This window comes from Blennius ocellaris (assembly GCF_963422515.1).
Source record: "Blennius ocellaris genome assembly, chromosome: 18".
In the NCBI taxonomy this organism is placed as follows: Eukaryota; Metazoa; Chordata; class Actinopteri; order Blenniiformes; family Blenniidae; genus Blennius; species Blennius ocellaris.
In genome coordinates this window covers 8,465,759-8,489,705 of record NC_137667.1, presented here as the reverse complement: position 1 = coordinate 8,489,705, position 23,947 = coordinate 8,465,759, and the positions used below count along the sequence as shown (strand labels likewise).

The 23,947-nt window shown below is 40.6% G+C and overlaps 1 protein-coding gene across 2 annotated transcripts; it reads left to right on the top strand.

Moving 5' to 3' along the window:
• The first annotated feature begins 6,768 nt into the window (after positions 1-6,768).
• Positions 6,769-10,260, top strand: hlx1 (H2.0-like homeo box 1). Of its 2 annotated transcripts, XM_080514332.1 has the most exons (4): positions 6,769-7,301; positions 7,744-7,923; positions 8,077-8,261; positions 9,497-10,260. In XM_080514332.1, the coding sequence occupies exons 1-4, from the start codon at positions 6,848-6,850 to the stop codon at positions 9,851-9,853; spliced, it is 1,176 nt and encodes a 391-aa protein (XP_080370458.1). In that variant the 5' UTR covers positions 6,769-6,847; the 3' UTR covers positions 9,854-10,260. The 2 variants fall into 2 exon arrangements, with proteins under 2 accessions (XP_080370458.1, XP_080370459.1); XM_080514333.1 differs by lacking the exon at positions 7,744-7,923.
• Positions 10,261-23,947: the final 13,687 nt, after the last annotated feature.

Sequence of the window (23,947 nt, the reverse complement as noted above, 5' to 3'; positions counted from 1 at the left end):
ACACACACACACACACACACACACACACACACACACACACACACACACACACACACACACACACACACACACACACACTACAGTTAAAAACACAGTAATACAGAAGATATTGAAAGTTGAAGTTATCTCTGAAAACATTGCTAATCTCGCTGATTACTCACTTTTTGACAGCTGTCATTGAATCTAAATAAAACTATTCAGCATTTGGTAAAATGACTTTTTCTAAATTGATTTACTACTTAAATGTTTTCCTTTCATATGAAATAATGTGACATTGCTGGAATCACATTTGAGTAAGTCTTCAGATATAAACATTCAAAGCACATTGTGCAGCTCAATGATGACATATATGGAAATTGCACAAGTAAGACATGCAGAAAAGAATATTAATTTACTCTCTTAAATGAACACATTTATTGGCTACAAAAGGATCGGACTATTTTAATATTAATTCACGATTTCTGGTAGTTCAGTGGACATTGTTTTGAAGTGAAATTAAAAAGAAGAATACAAATTCCCCTAAATATTATTTCATTACATTATTTTGAGTATTTGTAATTTTCTGACTAAGGTAAACGATGATCTAAAAAACACAAAACAGTTGTTGCAGACTCTTTCTACGTATTAAGAAATTGATCTTTAAGGTGTTTTGATGTACGTCCGCGGTGCTTCCTGCTCTCTCCGCAGTAGTCCGAACGGTTTGTTAGTCTGACCTCTTTGACCTCCTGCGGCGTGTAGCAGGGGGCGAGCGTGGTGCTGCTTCCAGTCCATGTGATTTACCCGTGTGTACATTTGCACGCCGGAACGGCAGCGAAGGCCCCGAACCTCCACGCAGGACGAGACTTTAATCTGTCCCAGTGTAAACACCAAGGCAGCGAGTCGCCGTCACGTTGAAACGCTCCCATTAACGCAGCCCCCTCAGGTTGTTTACAGCCGGGGGCAGGCCGCGGCGAGTGGGATTAGTCTGCCACTCCACTGTCCTGCTAATGACCACTTAAATGTTTTCAGGTCTGACTGTGAGAACACTTCTACCACAAAAGGAACCGTTAGTGGGATTTATTCTGGCTCGCTTCTATCGTCATGGTGTCGTTTTGGTCTGCCTCACTGGGCCGGTTCTGAGAAGCATTTAGAAGAAACACTTGAACAGTGATAAAGAAAACTACTGTTTTGCTTTATAAAAATCAAAGTATTTTCTTGAAAATGTCAATAAACGTCAATTTGAGTCCTTCCAGGTGAACACATTTTGAAACTTTCCTTCCTTCTTTGCGTCACATACATGAATAAATAATTGTTATACACTGAGAAACTACGTTTTTTGTGATTTTTATTTAAACCACAGGTTTACATTTACGGAAATCATTGGTGACCTATATTGTAATAAAAGAAGTTATTATCTATAATACACCCACCACTTCATAATTTAAAAGCCTCACGAGAAGCTTTCATTGGCTGTGGATACAGCCGTTATCCTATTATATTTTATAACATGTTTCTTCCCTCCGGGGGAAATCATCCATTATAATCAAATAAAATCTGTTATAAATCAGCTAAGCTCATCTTTCTGAGTGCTTAATTTTCACATGCAATTGTGAAAAATGGAAACAAATTGTGACACCAGACAGGCATCCTTATATAGAACTAGTGAAAGTGACAGTATAAGTAAAAAAAATTTTAAACAGCCAGTGTGAATTAAAAACCTAAAATTGTGAATAAATGTCTTTAAAATTATTAATTTCAAAGTCTGTATAAGTTTTTTTGACTTTGTCTTTAAACAGCTAAACCTCTGCTTTTCAAACTGTGAATAAACAATTGAGATAAATAAACAACAACAAAATCTTAAAAGTGACATTGTTTTTTATTGTGTAATTTAACTAAACACAATTTTAATGTTGCAGCGGGTTATAAGTTCTTCATTTGTTTAATCCAAACTCATACTGATGTAATCTCTGGTCATGGTTTCTGGGTTTAATCTGTATCCGCAACACAGCAGGAGTTCAATATAAATTACATTTGACTTGAAGTGAGAATATCCCAAACGTTATCGTACTAAATTGATTTACTCTTCACCAGATACAGTTAAGGAGCTAAGTAAAAGTTTTTCCTCACAGCCAGAATGTATAGAAATCCAGGATAAAATATGAAAATCCTCAAAAAGTTTCACTCATTTCAATTTATTGGCGTTTTGCTGTGTCAAACAGCGGTTGGAAGTTCTGCAAACGTGTGTGTGTTCAGTCACTGGGGGGAGCTGCTCCTGCACTCTGCTCCGCAAATTACTTTAATACACATTCATGACCTGCTTTGGAAGAACACTGCATATTTAATATATGATTGTACCTGTTGTTATATTATACTATAATTAGATGCTGCTACTGCTACTGCTACCACACACTCACACACACACACACACACACACACACACACACACACACACACACACACACACACACACACACACACACACACACACACACACACACACACACTGTTTTGTCCTGCTGTTTCATGGATGGGGGAGCTGAATATTTTTGCACATGTCCTGCTTTGTATGAATTGATGTTAACGGACATTAATAACCTAGAAAGAGAAAGAAAGCCTGTGTTTGGTAGATCATTTGTGAGAAAATGTGTAGAGATAATCAGCAGATTTGTTATGCACATGAAATGTTTCCAAACATCTTCTCCACATAAGATAGTTTAAGATAAACAGTTTGTCCAACAGCAACATCATATTCATTTATTGTAGTTTGAATGATTTTTGAACCGGAATATTTTACTGTTGCAAGCTTGTTTATTCCCCCTTTAAAGCAGCTCTATATTCTTTTTTACGTTTTCGTCACAACATTGAATCATCTAATTAATACATGTGCTCTTTTTCTTGTCGCTTAGTTTAATCAATACCTATTTAACGGGGGTCATACACTATGTCTCATATAAAATCCATGATCACAGGGAGGAAACTGAATTTTTTTTCCCAACGCTGACCTTTGACCTCCAACACGCCAATTTAACACTAATGTGAGTTGATGTGGACCTTGGACAGAGTTCAGCGTCTGAAGCATGCTGGACGTGTTCAGGGTCACAGAGACGGTGTTCTGAAATGTCCTCAGAGGTATCCCTCACTCCTTTTCTCTCCCTCTCCTCTCTGTGGAAATGATGGCAGCGTGCCATACAGAAGGCTGTGTACAATGGCCCAGGTCCCATTAAATCTGCGAAAGTTCCTTCCTGAGGCAAACATTGCCAGAAATAGTAATATTGGCCGGGGCTGGAGCCCTATGAGAGGGGAGCAATAATTCTGGGTGTAATAATGGAAATCATTTAATTCTGTCCAGCAGCATGTGATCCAGCAGAGGCTACATGCAATCCGAGGTGCTCATTCAGTTTTCCTCCACCTGATAAGACTTCCTGAAAAACACACAGCCGGCAATCAGGCGACAACAATAGCCCCCTGAACCCCCCACCCCTCGGTCAGATGTTTAAACTCCAGGCAGACAAACACTGCACAATTGCTTTGTTTTCATGCACATGTGACTCATAAAGGCTTCAACATTTTGTTTTCATGTTGTTTGGACTCTGATGATCTTGGCTGCAGCGAGTGTGAGGACCTAAAACTGATCTAGGAGATGTATTTCACTCCATTTCTTTATAGTTTAATAAGCACGGATTGTATTTATGATCACATATGTTGTTTCCATTTAGCTTATTTTAAATTTAAAGCATGACTAGGGTACACTTAAAAGATGTTTTTTTTTCAAAGGAAAAGGCCAAAACACAAGAAGGGGCCAAGCAACACCAGCTTTAAGTGATCCACCCGGTAACTTATTAACTTATAGCATAGTAGATTGTAGTAGTAACTGATCCTCACTTATAGTGTATTTTCCATAGTCTCGGTGGTCTGAAAGTACTTGAAAGTCACAATCAGCAACTCACACGATAACAGCTGCAGTACAAGGTGCTCGATGTCCATCGGGAGCAATTTGGGTTTCGATGCGTCACCCAAGGAAACTTTGGCACATTTGTGAAGAGGAATTCAAACCACCGGCCTGAAAAAGAAGATGACCCATTCTACTGAGCCACAGCTGCAGGGAAAAGTTACCAAACATAATAATTTTATGAGATAAAGAGAAAAATGTGAAAGCTTTTTTAGGTCACAAGCCCAATAAATTATATATAATTTTTTTTTCATACTGATCTGTTAAAGATTTGTATGTTAGAAATGTAAATCTACATGAAAACCAGTGAATTTTATGATTATATTATAAATGTAATGCAAGTTTCCGAGCTGGATTTAAACACAGGGTTTTGGTTTTAGTGAAAGGCTTGTAAGGGGCCAAAATAGTTGTGTTATATAAAACATAGACCAAGATTAATCTTATTTTTCAGACTGTATATAGCTCAACTCAAGTGCCTATAGTCATTGAAATCCAGAGACTGGAATTGCTGGCATTGACTTTATTTCCACCTGCAATCATTTACACAGCTCCTGCAGAACTGGCTGGGAAAAGTGAAATAAAGGTGAATAATTGCATCCAGCAGGGCTCTGGCATGAGCAACATTTGAAGTTTTGACATGTGATTTATGGATTAAATTTGCAATTTTTATAATATTCAATTTTCACATTTAAACGTTTAGTATGCCTGTAATGTCTGAAGGCTGAATTCAGGATGTGTGTTAACAGCTGACAGATTAATGCTTGCTTCTCTCTCTCTAGAAGAGCCTGAATCAAGCCTAATGTGCAGCAGTAATTTAAAAATGCAAAAACAGTGTTATAGTGTTCTATATTCTTAAAAATACATATTAATACATTTTTGCATATTTTCCATTCACATTATTTGTGGTGGGTCTGCACAGTACATACTTTTCGAAGTATTTCTTGGATTTCGTGGGTGTATATAAAAAAGTGTGAGTTGCTGGAGTGTGAGAGATATAATCCTTCCACCTTCTGTTTTATTATTTTTCAGGAGGGGTGAAAATTGTTCATTTATAGTCAAGCAATATATTTTGCACATAAACGTATTTAAAAATCTAAGAACTGGGGAGATGCCATCATTAAACAATAAAATAAACATAATTAACTCTACACTCATGCTGCACGCTGTATACTGCATTGTATACATTTTGTTGCTCACATAAAAAGTTCCGCTGTTAATCGTACTTTTTTTTTTTTTTTTTTTTTACAGTTTTTTTTTAGTTTTTTAATTTGGTGCTCCTCATCCTTTTTAATCATACATCCCATCGTTAATATAACCCCACTTGGCTCGGTGTAGTTTCTCCTGTTTCCACTGTCTCTATATTCACGCGGTGCGTAAAGACGCAGATCGGAGGCCTGTTTTCTTGCGCGCTTCCCACTGAAGAAGCGCACGAGCACCTGAAATAACTCGAGGCGTGCTGCGTCTGCCACATCCTCTTCCCTGGATTGTTTTGACTGCGTGATGGAGGGCAAACGTTAAATGTCATTTCTAATTTTAACCCGGAAAAGTGTCACTCGAAAACATCATGATAGCAGGCAGTCGGGGTCATCGGCCTTTCCGCCCGCATGAATCAAGACTTTTAAATGAATGCGGGCTTCTGAAGCCATTGTTTCAACACATGCAAAGAGAAACATGCGATCGGAGGGTCCGTGGAGGCGCGCGGGTGGGGGTGGAATGGAGGGGGGGCAAACAGCCTCTGCGCTGAGGAGAAAGTCAAGGGGTTCGTGCAAATTCGCCACCCGAATATAGTTCACCTCTTCGAGCTTAAACATATTAGAATCAAAGGTGCAATGGCGATTACAGACTCAGAAAACGAGTCGTTTGAGGTCAGCTGAGCCGCGTCTATCGTGCAGGAAAACGATCATAATAAGGGCTATTTGCGTCCTTGATTATAACATTTTATTGGCCGCAGCCCAACGTGTGAATCTTGAGGGGCCTTGCGGATGAAGTATCGCCTCTGAAGTTAATTGTGTTTTCGTTTAAGAGGGGAATAGATTTCCTCTGTTTATTATGAGCATGGGGACGGATTTGCGTCACCGTGCAACTTGCAGGTTGAGATAAAGTTGCACAAATATTGAAAAAGGGAAGTTCTAACAGTCATTATAAAGTTTCCCCCTTTCTGCTCCGGAAGAAATAAGGATTTCTGCTGTATCCTAAAATACTAAAAGCGGTTCTATTTTGGGGCCAAATCTAGCAGGCGTATCCGCTCATTTAACACGAATCACAGCCCATCAAAAACAGGATGAGCTGGAGCTAATAGAGTCCCTCCTGGACTTGGAGCTATATCACCGCACAGTATGGATGATTCACATTTTTACACTACAGCTTCGGGTTTGAATTCGACTTCATTTTATTATCTTGAGCAGCACATTTTAACTTTCAGACTTGCAGAGCAAATTGCTTCAAACAATAATGTGTTGTCCAAGTTTACTACATCAAATAAACAGGAGTTCCTGCCTGTTTATGTGCGCAGTGATGTGGGTGAACAGGAGGAGGCTCTCTTTAAGTGATCAATCCATCATCTCAGGATTAAAATTGCTCCGAAATGTCCCTGATCGTGTGTGTGTGTGTATTGGAGAGAGAGAGAGCGAGGGAGAGAGAAAGAACTTGTGTATTGCACATCATCCTCGTTGCATTCTAGGGCGTGGCGTGAGCAAATGCCAATGCAGCAATTGGCTGAGCGCTGGGCCAATCGGTGCGAGTGGAGGAACTTCAGAGTGGATCTGCAGGGTTTGGATTTCAGAGTTGGGAGAGCGATTTTGGCACCAGCGCAAAGAGGACGGTCATCTGTCCTCCTAAAACGCGACGCGTGCTTTTTTACATGTCTGTCGCGTTATAGCCTCTTTTTGAGAGATAATTCGCCGCGTTCGAGACTCCGGGATGTACACCGCCGGGCTCAACCCGTTTTACGCGTCGAACTTCAGCCTCTGGTCCGCGTACTGCGCGGGGGGCTTCGCTGTGGATACAATGAAGAAGCCGTCGTTTTGCATCGCAGACATTTTGCAGGCCGGGGATGCCGAGAACATCCCGGGATCGTCGGCCCTCATGGTGCACATGGGACACCACCACCACCACCACCGCGCTCAGCAGGGTCACTCCGGCGGCTCTCCGCTGCGCCCTGCGCCCGTCGCGCCGGAGCCGTCGTTGTACGGTGCCCGGCTGAGCCCGGCGTCTGCGTACCACAGGCATGGACTACAACTGACCTCAGTGTCCAGAACCGCATTTAATTCCCAACAAGTCCCGCCGCCCTCAAGCAAAGACCTCAAATTTGGAATTGATCGGATATTGTCAACAGACTTTGATCCAAAGTGCAGAGAAAAGTCATCACTAAGAGGTGAGCAGAGAGTTTTTATCACATTAAATGTTCATAGGATGAGGGAATCTAATACATAGGAGTTGTCAAGTGTCAAAAGAAGACATGTACAAAGTTCAGCAACTGAAAGCAGACGCAGTAGAAGTGCACTCGGTTACCTGTTCCACTTTCTAACAGTGCCAGACTTGTTCACAGAGCAGTCAGAGCGCAAATAGCCTCCCATTAAGGAGCCCTGTGCGGGAAATCCTCTCCTCTTTTGCCCCCTAACAAGAGGCCAGAGGTCAGATTCAGCTGCAAACAGCAGCTGAGCAGCTGGAAGTTTATTCAAAGCCAGGTCAAAACAAGGCTCCCTCTCAGTAAACTTGAGGTTATCCTCGCGCAGCCCTCACATACAAAGAGTCAGTGGTCGTGTTGTGTCACTGCGATGACTGTGTGCTGACTGAAGCCTCTCGCTCTGTGACAGATCTCACATCCATCGTTAGCTCGAACCGTCAGTCAGGCCTCCACGTCCCCGTTCAGCCTCCGGCCAGCCAGTACTTCTCCTCCATAGACCACGGGATGAGCGACGCGTCCTCCATGATGAGTTCACTAGGCAGCAGCAGCAGACAATCAGGCCAGCATCAGTTTCAGGACACCTTCCCAGGTAGACACCCTTCCATGCAGGACCGTAGCAGACGGAGAAATCTCCCCTGCTTCTTTTGTGTTGAGCTTCGAAAAAAAAAACACCTGCAGTGACCGATCGTGTCATGGCCGGACTGTCCGTGCGTTAACCTCACATCCTCCTCCTGTGTTGTAGGTCCGTACGCAGTCCTCACCAAAGACACAATGCCTCAGACGTACAAGAGGAAGAGGTCATGGTCGAGGGCAGTGTTTTCGAACCTGCAGAGGAAAGGGCTGGAGAAGAGATTTGAAATCCAGAAGTATGTCACCAAGCCTGACAGAAAGCAGCTGGCGGCCATGCTGGGGCTGACAGACGCTCAGGTAAGACGCACGTCCTTTACAGGGAGATTTAGACTTTCCTCGTTTGAGCGCCATAAAACAAACACAAATATAACTGGTGAGATTCATTTATCTTGGGATTTTTTATCAAACTAAAACTGATGATTTTTTTTAGTTCATAAATCCATAATAAATTACTCTAAATATATTTGTTTATGCATATTTTCACTTGCACATTACGCCACAGTTTGGCGTAATGATGCACTGCTAAAGTTTTTATTTTTCCTTTGAGTAATGACCCAGACTGAGCTGCCAACACACCACCTCAAAATGAAGAATAATCAATTACAAGGACATTGGTAGAATTATGGACCCCTTTCCTCTTTAAATATAGATTATTTCATATATCACTTTATTATATTTTTTACGCCAATTAATCGCAAACCAGCTTTAAATTATGTAAAGGAGCATGATAAGCAATCAAATTTATGTTCCACTCAATATTATACAATCAGTCCTAATTAGCTAAATTCATCTTTTAAAATACATCTTGAAATAATGAATAAACACAAAAGTTCTTACATTATTTATACATGTGTATGTTTGTTCTTCGTGCCAAAACTTGAATTGTGAAATAAACAATGAACAAAAGCCAGGAGAGGCTGTGATCCAGGCCTCCTTGTGTCCCATTGTGCTGCTGATCCCACCATATCTTCATCTGCATCTCTCCACTTGTTTTTGTTTACATTTCATCATACTCCATGTTAACCTGCACATGTCAGAGCCAATTAATCTCCCCCAGCCCGACAACAGAAACAGACCTTCTCATGCCACGATGTTATTTACATGTTGAAACAATTTAAATATATATAGGTTAAAATGTATTTTACTATTATTCATTTCTGCAGAACTTCTGCTTGAGGATTGTGACATGGAATTAAAACAAAAGTTTAGTGTATGTAAGCTTTGCTGAATGCAAATAATATTCCATCATTCAGACAATTAGTTGCATTGATTAGAAATGAATGTGTACATTTTTTAGGAGCAGATAGTTCAGTTAAAAAAAATAAAAAAAATAAATATATATATATATATATATATATATATATATATATATATATATATATATATATATATATATATATATATATATATATATATATATAATCTTAACAAATGTAAGTTGAAATGTGAAGAATATCTGAGGCTGCACATGACTGCAACTAAATGTATGCCACTGCATGCGTATGATGAGATCATTTTATTTCATATTCCAGGTCAAAGTGTGGTTCCAAAACAGGCGCATGAAGTGGAGACACTCCAAGGAGGCCCAGGCCCAGAAGGACAAGGAAAAGGACGAGAAGCCGGAGAAGGGTCTGTCTGAGCCGGGCAGCAGGGAGTCCCAGGAGCCGGTGTGTGAGTCGGAGTGTGAGAGCGAGGGCCGCAGTGAGTGTGAGTCAGACGAGGCGGAGGAGGAAAGTGGCGCAGACGGACATTTGGACATTTTGGAGCACAACAAAACCAGCGTGATCATGAGCGGGAGTGCGCCCGGAGGCGGCGGCGGCGGCGGTGGCGGTGGCGCGGATGCAGAGGCCACAGTCACGGACACAGCGGCCTCACAGGGGCTAATATGAAGCCTCTTTACGAACAATGAACACAGCGAGTTTTTATTATTTCTGGCAACATGTTAGGACACCTGGAGAAGCAGTGTCGGTTCACTGAGGAAAACCAAAAGCGGTTTAACTGCCCTTTAAGCCATTACACGTTCTTTACGAGGCCTGGAACAGGAGGAAATGTTCAAATTAAGTTGTGAATTTCAATAAATTGTCATTTTCAAAATAAAAACCAAAGCAAAGAATACTTAATTGTAGAGGCCACGGCCTCCTCCTCGCGTCTCCTTACTGTCGTGTTATTCTGAAGAAAAAAAAAAAAAAAGCTTCTGTGTGCGTGTAGTTTCCTCCTTTAGAAGGAAATGCGCGGTTGTGAATTTTATTACGAGGTTATGAACCCTCAGTTTCACCTTCTAAATGAAATCGGTGAACATCACGGCAGTGTTCATGTATTTTTGATATATATATATATATAGTTGTGCTATTTTGTTTTTTAATAATAATTTGCACTGAAAATATTGTAAATAAAATGTTTTCTAACTTTGATAATTGTATTATTATTATTATTATTATTATTATTATTATTATTATTATACATTTTCAGTTTGCTTCCTCACTATATAATAAGTAGTCAACTTCTCAAGTTAAAAAAAAAATGTGGGCGTTATTTTTGCAATTTCACAAAATTAACGTGACCCTTGAGCTCTAATTCAATTAAGAAGGTGCATAATGTTAATAGGCTACTATAAAATTAAGGAACATCCCATAATTAAAAAAATGAAAATGAACATTTTACGCAAAAAAACCGCAAGGTCATTTTTTTTTTGACAGAATTGTGAGATTAAATGTAAAATTGTAATGCTAATTCCATAAGTTATCCAAACAAAAGCTTGAGCCATTGAGTCTCCTTTCAGATTGTTCATTAGTGTGACTCGGTTCACCCAGTTCTCCCCAGCCGTGCAGAAGAGGAGCGTAATTTATAGTTTGTATACACTGGCTGGCTCCAGATAGCAGCGACGGCCGGGAGGAGTGTATTTTACGCATCCAGACACAGATACGATCAACATCCTCCGTTTAGGGGCAGATCATAACCTCTGCAGTCACTTTCCAGCAAAAACTCTTGCAGAACTGCCTCTCAAGCGAAACGAAGTCGCTGTGATCAGATGATGAAACGTAATTTTCCAATCAGCCTTATAACGATGACTTGAATATGTTTACCAAATTACTGCAGCAGTTCCACATTTGCAGCGCAAAAGAAGTTTAATGACTTGATGAAGTCCTAACATAAAGTCCTCTCCAGTAATGTGGATTACACAGTAAAGTGGTACTGTCATATGACTATTATTACTGACTTCTACTCAAAATGTTGTAGCCAAGAACTTTAAAATTACTGTCATTAAAAAAAAAAAAAAAATAGAAATTCTCTTCTCAAAAAATACTTGTAAGTATAATTTTTTAAAACACATTTAGTTGCTTTGTATGTTTGACAAACAATTAGCTAAATAAAATGCCTTAAATGATAAATCTTTTTTTTTCAATAGCAAATAAATACTGAACTCATTGAGTTCACTCCAAAATTCAAATAATAATTAATTTTGCAGTTATACTCTTAATATGATTAGTTCTAATGTAGATTGCTGTTTATTTATGTAAATTGTTTTGAAACATGTATAAAGTTGCATACTTGGACAAGTCCTAGTACCAAAATGAAATACAGTCATGGATCTGTAATTCCCTACTGTACAGCTTATAAAACGTGAAATGCTACACTTAAGCATCTTTAATCTCCCCAAACTATTGGAATTGCCTGCTTGTTTGTGTCTTAATCCATCTTAATACTCATTAGTCACCACACAGTCACATCAGTGCAGAAAAATGATGACTTATCCAGAAAATTCCCCTGAATTGAAGTTTCTGAAGCCAGCAGCAGTCCAGTGACTCAGGCTGCTGCTCTTTATTAATGCGAGTATAAATATATTTAAGAGCTCCGGTGTCCTGCAGTGAATCCATATTCTGAATTATTTTAGCATTAAATGGGAACGTCATGGCTACAGATAGAAAAATAAGCCTAAAGGAGCTTTATGGTGGCTTGTGTCCTTGCAAAATAAATAATCATAAGAAGGTATCCCAAACACAAAGTGAAAGAGGATTTATGGACACTCTGTGGAAATAATCCAGTACCAGTCAACGTTTGTATCCAAAATATTACTATAAACCTGTGATGGAACAGCCAAAATATTCTTAAATTATTATAGCTGTGATGTTTGTCATATATAGTGTCCTCATATTACTGCACTCCTTGAACACCGCTTTAATAAAACATGCAGCTTCACTCTCACAAAATATTGTTGTGATACCGTTGCAATTTATTATTGTGCTTTTGAATGATGCATTTGTACCACAAGTTTTCACAATTTCCCTTGGAAAACGTTTTAAAAAAAAATGTATCAACCCAACAACAGAGAAAACATTACAAATGTTCTACTGTTAATGCAGCCCACATGTTATATATTTAACTCTATGGAGGGTCTGAGCTCAGCCTCCATTCCTGCTTGTCCCTGTTGAGACCCGTTGGACAGTACATGTACTCGAGTACAGCTCTGGCTTGAGTGTTTCCATTTTCTGCAGCTCCATAATTAAACCCAAACACCCAGGGACTGATTCAACTTTTAACCCCAATACACAGACCTCCAGTTACTGCCAAGTACAAATACAGATTAGAGTTGTGACAAACAACAAACACTCAAAAGTGTCTTCCTGACATTCAGATGCTTTGAATGCATCATCATTCCATAATGTTTTAAAATAATATTTCAGAGAATATTGTGGTGCTGAAGCCAAAGATTTGAGTAATTCACTGATATTATTTATATAGAAATAACTTGCACCTTGGCCAACTTGAGCTATTTCATCTTTTGTATTTTGCTATTAATCTGTAGTTTTTCTCAGGTTACAAAGTAAAAATTCACAGACAATTCAAAAAAGAGAGAGAGAAAAAAAAGGTACACAGATCCAGTTGTTTGATTTGTGTCAGATGAGAGATAGTTTATGAGTGATTTCTGTGAAAGGAATAAATCTGTCCCCACGTGACAACTTCTCTGGAATCACAATATATTTATTCTATTATGTCAAGTACTTTTTGATGTGGTGCAGTGGTGAGCAATAATGAGTCTGGTTCAAATCCAGGTTAATATTAAACTTATTTGAGATGTTATCAATGGATCATATATTAGTAAACCTGTGCATATTGTCATCTGTCCATGTAGGAGGCCTCTCAAAGGGAATTAATTTGGGTCAAGTCTGTTGACCTGATTTAATTGTTTTGATATTTATGAAAGACAACGCATGTGTGCAACCAGACAGGATAGAGTGAAATCATTTGAAACTGCTAAATATTTAATCGCTGAAGTCTTTATGGTGTTAAATCCATTTATTTGAGTAAGATGTAGAAGGTTGCATGTTCTCCCTGTGCATGCCAGGATCAGTCGATAGTGGAATCAGCTCCGGCCTTGATTTTAGAAAGTGCTATAGAAGATGGATGGATGTGCAACAGCGTGTCTATTACTGCAGTAAAACAAAGGCACATTATTTTGTTTTCCTCTGAAATTTGAGCATCTCCAAGTATAACTTGGAGACTCAAGTGCAAATACTCGGTGAACATGTTTTGTTTCTACTTTCCACGACTTCATTTACTCTCACAGCTCTTCTACCTCATCTCCATGTGGGGGGAAACAAAAAAACCCCAAAAACAATACAAACCCTGACCTGAAGTGATGTGGTGATCTCAGATGAATCCCTGGTCCTTTACACTGCATTATATCTTAGTCAGGAAACCCAAACCCCTCGGCTATTTGTTGTCATGTTCTCAGCAACATCATAGTGAATGACCCAAAAAGCCAGACCACCACAGACTCTGTCTACTATGGGGTCCACTTTCCTCTCCTCCGGAAAGAGGACGGACCCCCAGAGAGCTGCAGTTTTTCCGTTTTAGCTTCGCATCTTGAATTTCACTTTTCGTTTCCCACCTCCTGCCTTGCCGCACCATATACCTGCTGCCTTTTTTCTTCTCTCTCTCATATTCCAGCAGATATTCAGTGCCCCAAAAAAATTCAACGCAGCCGCTCATAATCTAACTTAGTCGCCCCGAGAAGCTGATCGCACTAATCCTCCTGGTTAATTCCAGCCGGATGAGGAGTTGTCAGGGTCATGGCGGCCAGTTTCCATAAAGGCCTGAGAAACTTTATCAGCCTAATATTAACTATTAAAAACTCTTGTGTTGGATGTCTGGGTGGGTTGAGTCTCAAATTATGCCCAAAAAGCCATAAATTACTTTAGTATTTGCAAATGTACAATAACAATAACAATCCAAACGCTTAACATAATACTGAGAGGCCTTGATTTGTGAACTGTCCCGAGAACTTTTATGAGCAGGATAGGAGAAAGTCCATCTGGCCTGTATTTAATGTCAGCCTTCCCGCCTCCATTAAAAGCTGTCCTATACGTCCCACTTGGCAACCCCGGGACAGGGCAACCCATAAAACAAACCAGCCTTGCGGATTTCGCCAATATTTAACGCTTTGAGAAAGTAACTGTGTAAAACAAATTACCTCTGTGGGGGCAGCAGGAGGGAGGGAGGGAGGGGGGCATCCATCTGCAGAGGCTGAGGGACTAAAAGCAGTGAGGTCTCCAGCTCTTTGAGGTATTATCTGTGAAGCTGCTTGATAGACTGATGGAGATTTCTCTTAACGTAGCCATAATGCATGGGGGGGGGTCCAAACCCTCACAGCTTGTTGCTGGGGATAAAGCAACGCTGCACCGAAACCCAACAAGTGCAGCTGAAGAAAGCAACGGTGCACAAAGCTCGTCCTTCCTCATTTGGGGGATAAATTTGAGAGTTTCTCTAAATTGTCATCATGATGGTGAAGATACATAAATAGGAAGCACTCATATTCAAGAGAGGTACACTCTTCCTCAACTCAGCACACGAGGCTCACTGAGATACTTTTGAAAGTTAAAGTTTCTTTCCTCAGGGGGTGTTGGAGTGTATTAAAACATCCAAATTACACATTTTGAACATTTTGCAGATGAAATACTCTATTTTGTTCTAATCTGTTTTGTTATAATTTAATTTTACATTTTGCAGAAATCATAACTCATATGATACCCAGAACTATTCAGTTATCAGTAATTTTAGTTAAGAAATGACAAGATGTTTCCAAATGCTTGAAAGAGAAAATGAAAAAAAGTTCTATATTTTCACTTATTTATCGCTTTCATAATAAAGTCCAAAAGATGTATTGTTACATACTATTTGTCCATAAAGTAGCAGGTCGAAGTCAAATTTATTTATTTCAGCACTTTCTCCGTTTTATGTGAAACGTATTTGTGATCTTCACCTCTTTCATTGCCACATTTATTTGCAGTCAGGAGTTAATTTTTAAAACCATTATGGCTCCAAAATGTTCTCAATGATTGTATGCAATAATTACATATCCAACAAGTCTGGAGTGTTAAATTTAAATATCAACCACAATCAAATCCTCCAAATACCTCAAAAACATGTATTTTCCCCCCTTTTAAAATAGATTTCCGTTCATTTCATCATACATTTGTTTAAAATGATTGAGCACAACATGGGTGAAATTGTGGAAAACATGTTAAAGTATGTGACAATGTTTGTTTTTAATATCATGAGCAGTTAAACTATCACTCTAAAAACATTAAATCTTTCATGTCTCTATTGGGTTATTAATCTTTAACACATGCTACGGTTCTTAATGTAAACAATTGGTTGTAACCTTCATATATTACTCAAAATATCCAGCTGCAAGATGCTCTTTTTGACAAATGTATGAGAAGTGTCTGGTTTCCGCCGGAGGATTCCTTTGTATTGGATCCAAATACATAAATAATTCAGAAAACTGATTGAAATAGCAGCCAATATTTTTTTTTAACAGAACCCCTTTGTATTACAACAAATTGGTTAAAGGTGAAACACTGCAAATCTAACTCTGTCATGTGCAGGCTACATATCTATATGAAAACTGAACATCAAAATGTGATTTCACTGCATACATGGACAGAATGTTGATGTTTTTAGCACCCTGCAAGCTTAAGTTTAACATATGAGACATTGCACATAGCTGTGTCGGACACTTTAAGCCAATTCCCAGTGTTTGATGAACACTGTTTTTCTATCTTTATTACTTAAAAGCTTAAAATATGACTCAAGAAAATATTATATGAAGTAATAATTAGTAGCTCCCAGTGACTAAACCCAACAGAAGAACTGACAAATGCAGATTAGATTAAGTTCAACACATTTATTGCTAAATGATCTGAATATATTTTCATTTCATGAGTGTACAAAATGTACGTTGAATAAATGTTTCTCCCCTCTTTTTAAAGATAACGTTCATCATGTGGGAGCTGAAGCTTGTTTCTGATGTGAATCTCATGCGGGTGAATCTCGGAGATCCTGAGAGCCACTGTGAGGCCTTGGGCAGGGATGGGAAACTTTTATTGACCTACCCACAAGGATACATGACAATTATGGAAACGCATTTAACGAAACGGACAATATGTCTCCTGATTAGCGTTATTAAATCAGCACGCATGTATCTGACAGTTTTCACCTTGAAACACAGACGGTAATCCAATAATTGCAGAGTAATTACAGTTCAGATTTGGTTCAAATGGGATTATAATGACTAGTGGAACCAATCCTTTGAGGATTTTTGGCCGCAAAAAGTGGACACAGAGGCCGAATGTGGCCCACATTTATTGACCCTGAAGCTCTGCTTTCTCTTTTTTTTTGTTTCCCTGGTCATTTTTGAGTTTTCCAGAGTTTTTAGGCATTTGAGAAAATATGCATATCTGTTTCAAATCGTGTTTGTTTACTGCTGACCAAGTCTGTATGTGCAATTTGAGTTTGGAACTACGGCCTTGAAAAAGTTCTCCGTGGGCAATATTTGTTCCAGCAGTTCGTTTGTAAGATCTCTGCAACACATCCCAGCTTTCTTTGGCCACGGTACTAAACGTCTTTGATATAAATTAACGTTTATGGTCTCCGCTGAGCTCGGGCGTGTTAGCTTTTGGCTAAAGTGCGCTAAATACCAAACCTGAAAACTCGGCTCGTCATCAATGGAGCGTTTTATTCAGTTGTTGATGCTATTGGAGTGAGTGGCGATGCCTTGTTTCCATCGGAGGTATGTTTGTTCCATCAAACGCTGATTTATAACATCGGCTGGATGCTTTTTTCCCTAAATGAGCTCTGAATCATCGGCATGAGACACGACTTCCTCCTGAGACTAGCAAAATATTATTACATGGTACGAAGCTTTAATTTGATAGCAGGCCAAAGTGTTTCCAGCCGCCTCCGTCATTTTAATCCAATCCACTGGAATAACCAGTATCAAGTCTTTTATTTATAGCCTTTTATTTCAAACACAGTTGGGCTGTTTCTCCAAGTATTAGAGGGGGAGTCTCCGTCTGAAGTTGCCATGGAGAAACAGTTAAAGGCACATTAGCTGACGGCCGAGCCAAGACAGAGTTTATGTCTGATGTAGTGGATGTGAAATTTAAATCAACCAAAACAAACTGCAGGGTTTAAAGATTCCCCTCCTCACACTTCATAGTAGGCTTTGGTAAATAAAACCCTCCAGGGCGTAAATCAAATGTTTTCCATGTATTTATTACTCAGGGCTTTTCTGCAGCTGCATGAGGCACCGAACATGTTCACCAACGTTGAAAACTGAGCCCCCTCGCACAGAAGCTGTCGCCACATCTCCGAGAAGCCACATTATTGAGTGCTTTTTTAACATGGTCGCAGTTTCCAAGCATCTTGGCTTCACTCTCAAAGCCAGGCCTTTGCCAACATTTGGGAGTGGAAGAAGACGAAGAACAAGAAGAAGAAGAGGAGGAGGAGAGAGAGAGAGCGAGAGAAAAAAAAAAGACATCTCAAGTTAAATTTAAAGATGTGTTTCTCTTGGAAGCCAGGCTGCGCTGCCATAAACCAAGGGAGACATTTTCATGCTCCACATTTTTCATGGTTTCTCTCCGAGTTTCCTCCCTTCCTTTCTCGCTCCACCTTGGCTCCAGAGTTACCTACTGCTGCACTGGCTGCAGACCACAGCCAGCGGGCCACTGTGGGATGGCCGCTTCCTCCTCCTTCCGCCCGCACAGAAGCCCCCTGCTCCCCTCCGGTGAAACCTTCTCCCGGCTGTGCTCGGATGGCTCCCCTCAGAGACGAGCCCCTCCGAGAATCTGCCACCTGGACAACGCCACTCAAGATTTCTTTCACCACCCGTCTCAAATAATGCACAGCTGAAAGCCGACGGTAATCAGTTACAAGCCCTAAGTCCCCTGACCTACCGCCCTGTTTTTTTGTTTTTTTTTACGTGGCCGTGAAGGAACCGTTTTTATTGCAGCCCTCAGACGGTTGCCGTGAGCCAACCTCGTGTGGTGCGTGCTGTAATTTGTGAAGGGTGCAGAGGTTTGGTATTAATTAGGGCTGCGAAATGGCAGCGATCCGACCGCCCGCCCGTTTCCATCCAGGCCGAGTTCACTGAGTGATGTTGCACGCTGGGAGGGGAGGGGTGGGGAGTGGAGCGGGAAGGGGGGTATGGCCGAGCTCCGGCAGCCCGCTGAGACGCGCACACAAAGGAGAGGATGTAAAAAGCACTTTCATTTCACATGACCTGTCATCAGCAGCAAATTTTCACTTCGCTCTCTGAAACCAGGCCGAACTGCCAGCGGCTTTCAAGCTGGCCGCACGCTCGGTCCAAGCATGAGATTGAGCCGACATTATGTGTGTGCAAATGAGAGAGCTGCGCGTACATTTGACCTCAGGGCGAGCTCTCAAGAGCATGAAATTATAACTATTATTATCCTATTATGAGGTTAGACTTTAGAGTTTATGTACAAGTTGCGCATCAAACGAAGCGTACGGAGTTCACTGTGAACTGTCCTGCTCGCTCACCACATTTACATTTCTAACTGAAGGTTTAGGAAACTGAATCCATATATCTGCTATAAGTTACATATTTCTGCCAATGATTGCTCCAAGTTTTTGTCATTAATGAGCAAATGAGATGCTGCAATCACAGAGGTTACCGGGGTCGATGGTGGGTATGTAGATCCAGGAAGCGGTTGCACAGTGGTGTAGTGGTTTGTACTCTCCCCTCACAGAGAGAGTGTATCCCTGGTGTGAGCCCAGGCATGTTCTCTTTATGTTCTTGAAGGTTTTCTTCTCGGCCAACAGTTCAAAGACGCATGCTTGAAGGTAATTAGTGAGTAAAATGTGAGTCTCCCACAATCTGAAGATATGATCGTTGGACTGATCTGTGGCCCAAAGGTGTGTAGGTCTGTTTGATTCTGTGCAGGTGAGAATCCCGGATGGTTCAATTCCAAGGACCAGAAAAACATTCAGGTCAGGGAAAAGCAAGCCACTGTTTGTTCTCAATCCCAATCTCCGCGACCAAAGGGGAACAATGCTCCAAAGAGATTCAATGAAAGTAACTTGATGAAAAAGAATATTTGTTAACTGTAACAGGCTCCACATTTATACAATGTTGTCAAATAAAGCTGGTATAGAGGATGGCAAATGGTCGATTTGGCTATGATCAAGCGTTGCAGCCCAGGTTCTTTAGTATTCTGGTTCCTTTCTCTATAGGTTTCCTGCTTATTCCAACCACTAAACCCATTTACAGGTACATTAATATCAAATCAGATTTATCATAGTAAATATACATATATCATAGACAGATGTTTTATCAGATAATTAAGTTTATTGAGATGTCTGTGTTTGTGTGTTTAATTTCCTTGTTATACATTTGTGCATGTGGAAAAAAACTCACTTCTGGATTGTAGAGGAGATCACTTACATGTTAGTCTCAATGGAAGTGCACAACACAGAATATGCTAAGACAGTAGATCCTGTTTGACAAGATTAGACCAGGTGTTTTGAAAACAAGGGGAAGTTTGAGTCTTATGTCACTTTATAGCGACATGTAATAATGAACTGAATAGTGTACACCAGGATCCTGAGGTGTTCATAAACTCATCAGATTCACTTATTAGCATTATCTAATTAGTCCCAGTTATCAGATTTCTAGTGCGCTCACTTACACTGTATTATGCACTTTCAAGAAAATGAATTTGTCCCTTTTGTTTTAATAGCGTTTTAAAAACTGTCTTAAATCATCTTTTCCGGGTGATTCAGATGATCAGGCAGTGTCTGGAAGTTGGTTACAGAAATATAACACTCTATTAAGACTGTGGATTTACCTCCAGTGCACAGACAAACTGTTACAGTCAGACAGAACTCAACATGTGATGCAACAGAGGTCACCTGGGTGGGCCCTCCGAAGATAAATGTTAGGTCTGCTGAGTATAGTCTGAGGTTTCCTCATTTCCCCTTTCTGGTGCTTATCGCCGCTCGCAGATGCAGTTTTATAGAACAGCTAAAAACGAAGCACGACAAAGCAAATAACAAGATAACCTGTTTGTCCGCTGATGCTGATGTCAAGTGACCAACAAGGTTTTTGTGTCTTCACTCTGTAAATGACAAGTCACCTTTCTATCTTGGTAAAATCAGATGTTTCCTAAGATTATTTTTAACCAAGGTCTTGCATCACTTGATGTGTCCTTTTGAAAAGCAACTTCTACAAAGAAAAGCATAACAACACTGAAAAATATATTAAACTTTATTCAGTTTGCCTCTAAACATAGGGACCACCCCAGGGGCTCATCACAGTCATGCCAATTTGCGCGCACCTCTTCTATCTGATTGTGCTTAATCGTCACACTCCTTTATATCTGCCTGTGAGTGTGTGTTTGGTGTCAACACTCTAGAGAACGCACTGATACTGATTGATAGTGCAGGAATTCTCCTTCTCGGCTCAGCTTGTTAAGGGGAGGAGAGGGCAGGAGCAAGGAAAATAAATAACACGTCGCTCGGGTTTGTCTTGTTCTTGTTCCAAAATAAACAGAGCCGTGGCAGAGAGCGCTGCTGAGGCTGCCGAGTATTATCCAAACCTGTTGATCAAAACAGTTTGCGTGGCGAGAGAACGCCACACAGACACATTTCCACAGCAACAGGAGAGCAGACGTACAAGTGAAAGTCAACAGGTGATTTATAGAAATCGCAGCTCAGTTTCACATCCTTCTGTCCCACTTCCTGTTAAAGTCATTTCGCAGACAGACTCAGATGTGGATGAGAGATCATAATTATTGACATTATTTGCATCTGTGCGGTTACGTTTCTCAGCCTGCAACCCTTGTGCACTTAGAGCCCATTTAGCAGTTATGCACCAATAAAGACTATAATTTTTTCCACTTTAATAAGGGTCAGACAGTCAAGGCTTTCATGCAGGCCAGTCAGCACACTGCGACTTTCTTACTCACTTCTTGCTAAGTGTGTGTGTGTGTGTGTGTGTGTGTGTGTGTGTGTGTGTGTGTGTGTGTGTGTGTGTGTGTGTGTGTGTGTGTGTGTGTGTGCACGCACAATGTTTGCACATGTTTAAGTGCACGAGCAAGAGTGTAAGTGCAAGGCCTGTAACCCATACGTGTACGGGGTGAGAGTTCAGTTCCTGCAGGGTTTGTTTAGGAATATATGACACTGCACAGCTGGCCTAATCATCTGTGCATATCTGACTATAAAACTTAACTGAGCGTCGCCAGAGCCAGCTGCCTTTATCAGAGAGGGATGGAGTTATTCCCACTACGGAGAGTCAGAGGCCTCAGCTCCAGATCTGCTGCTCCCCTCCCAGCGGCCCTCATCAGGAACCGCTCTTCTCCTTCTACTGTATGATGGAATCGCAATTTGTCCTAATGTGTGTCAGAAAGAACTCACTTTGGATGAACCTTTTGGAAACCCAAACCCTAAACATGTGTCATCAACTGTTTGAGTGCATTTTTGACTGAACTCAAATGTTATTGCCTTTACATATAAGCTTGGGATGCATCCGTATTGATTTATGAAACCTTTATTTCACCAGTTGGATATATTGTGAAATTGTTCTCATTTAAGATAATGGAAAGGCCAAAAGGCAGCATTAGTTGCAATTACAGAACAGGAAGAACATTTAAAAATGTGTATATGTAAATAGACTTACACAAATATGAAGCATTTGTTTTTCAGTGCCTTAGCAGTGTCAATGGGTTGACACACACACACACACACACACACACACACACACACACACACACACACACACACACACACACACACACACACACACACACACACACACACACACACACACACACACACACACACACACACACACACACACACATTGGAGACAGCTGCAATGCAAGGTGCTCGGCCTCCATTGGGAGCCGTTCATGGTTTTAATGTCTGACTAAAGTTGAAGGAAAACATCCCATTTCCACAACTGTTGCAGACCCACACCCAACATGTTTTATTTACAATATTTTCAATATGTATAGTGACATACATAAATAATATTTAATGTTTAAAAATAGTCAGGACATAAATGGAGTCCATGCCTTCAGGACATTTTAGATGCAAATTAAACAGTGCAGTCCGTACACTATATTGCTTGGCTTATTACTGGTCTCACATCTGAACCCTTCCTAACAAGTGCAGGACAACAGAGCTCAATAGTCAGCATCGTTTCAAGGCGCTTTGTTGCACCACATGTTCAAAAGTGCAACCAAATGCATTTTGTTTGATGGCCTTTTTTTTCTGCAGCTGAATTTTAATATTAATACATGCAATGTTGCTTCAAGAGGATTCAGTCTCGAGCGGAAATGGGCATTGTCAAACCCGATAGAAGATCATTGTGAAATTATGAATGAAACAAAAATGAGTTTATGTGATACAAGCGGAAACAGTGGATCCTTTATTTTTCTTAAGTATTTGTCGGCACTTCACTGTGTTGGCAAGCAAATACTTGCAATTGTAGACTTTTATCTGAAATTCAAGGTAAAGACTCTAAGGATTTCAATTGAAAATTTTAATATTGACCAAAATGGAACTCACTTAAAAGCTCAGTCCTCCAACATGATATTTATTTTCATGATTTCTGTCTGGAAAATGTAATTCTCTGGTCTTAAAGGAAGTTTTGCATAAAAGCTTCCTAATGTAATCCGTTCGATAAAGTTCTGTTAAATGTTTTCCACGCTGCAGTAGTTGACTCAGACATCCTCACTGACGCATTGCTGCCGGCGAGTCCTCTTTCCTCAACTCGTCCCACAGTTGACCTCGAGTTTTCTACATCCATCAGATGATCATTACAAGTTGGAGGTCGCGACCTGCACTCTCCAATCGCCACACCTCTGCCTCTTCCTGCAGTAACCCGGTGCTGTATACATACCCTCCACTTCCCCTCACACGCTGGAACAGAAAAAGTGGGCCGCTCCGAAATCTCTCCCCTGGCACCAGCTCATGGATTGAGATATAAAGTGATGCCGTCTGACGGCAGGAAACTGTCACAGGAAATAGAGATGCACTGCGTTGCTGAGAGTGCCACTTCAGGTTATTTATTTGGACAGATTTTCTTTCTTTTTTTTTTCATGGGAATCCCCTTCCCTCCATCACTCTCAGTGTCTGGGAGCTGGAGGAACAATCTGCAGTGTCATGTAGCTTGTTCAGGCTTCAGGGAGGGATCGCTTCGCTTCCCCTCGCACCCCCGCCACGTTCCCCCTGCAGCCCCTGCAAACAAAAACCCAATTAGTTAATCTCACTCTCGACACACTTGTTCTTGTTTGCAGAGCAGGCACACCATTCCTTCACTGATCCTCTCATAACAAGCTGTCAGAGAGGGAGAGAAAGTCAGAGCTGAGCCGAGTGAGGCTATTGATTATGAGCCTTAAACAGACAGGGGGACATCTGGCTTCCATTTCAACCCGTGATGGGATGCAGGACTCCTCGGCAATTGGCAGTGGAGGCCACACGAGCCTGTAATTACAGAGGAAACTGCAGTGATGCTATGTCATCTAAAGATAAAGCAGGCTTATTGTGGAATTTCTGTTAATATTCCTCATCCAACAGTGACTGCCTTAATAATGTCATCAAAGGACTATATTTTACAGTGAAAGAAACTAAATCTTATTAGAAAAGAACTCATATTCTTTAAAGGAAAAATCTGA

Excerpts from the sequence above, each read along its gene's own strand:
- hlx1 (XM_080514332.1), top strand. The coding sequence starts at position 6,848 with ATGTACACCGCCGGGCTCAACCCGTTTTACGCGTCGAACTTCAGCCTC. Across the intron at positions 7,924-8,076 it reads GTTTCAGGACACCTTCCCAG|GTCCGTACGCAGTCCTCACC; the intron begins GTAGACACCCTT and ends CCTGTGTTGTAG. Across the intron at positions 8,262-9,496 it reads TGGGGCTGACAGACGCTCAG|GTCAAAGTGTGGTTCCAAAA; the intron begins GTAAGACGCACG and ends TTCATATTCCAG.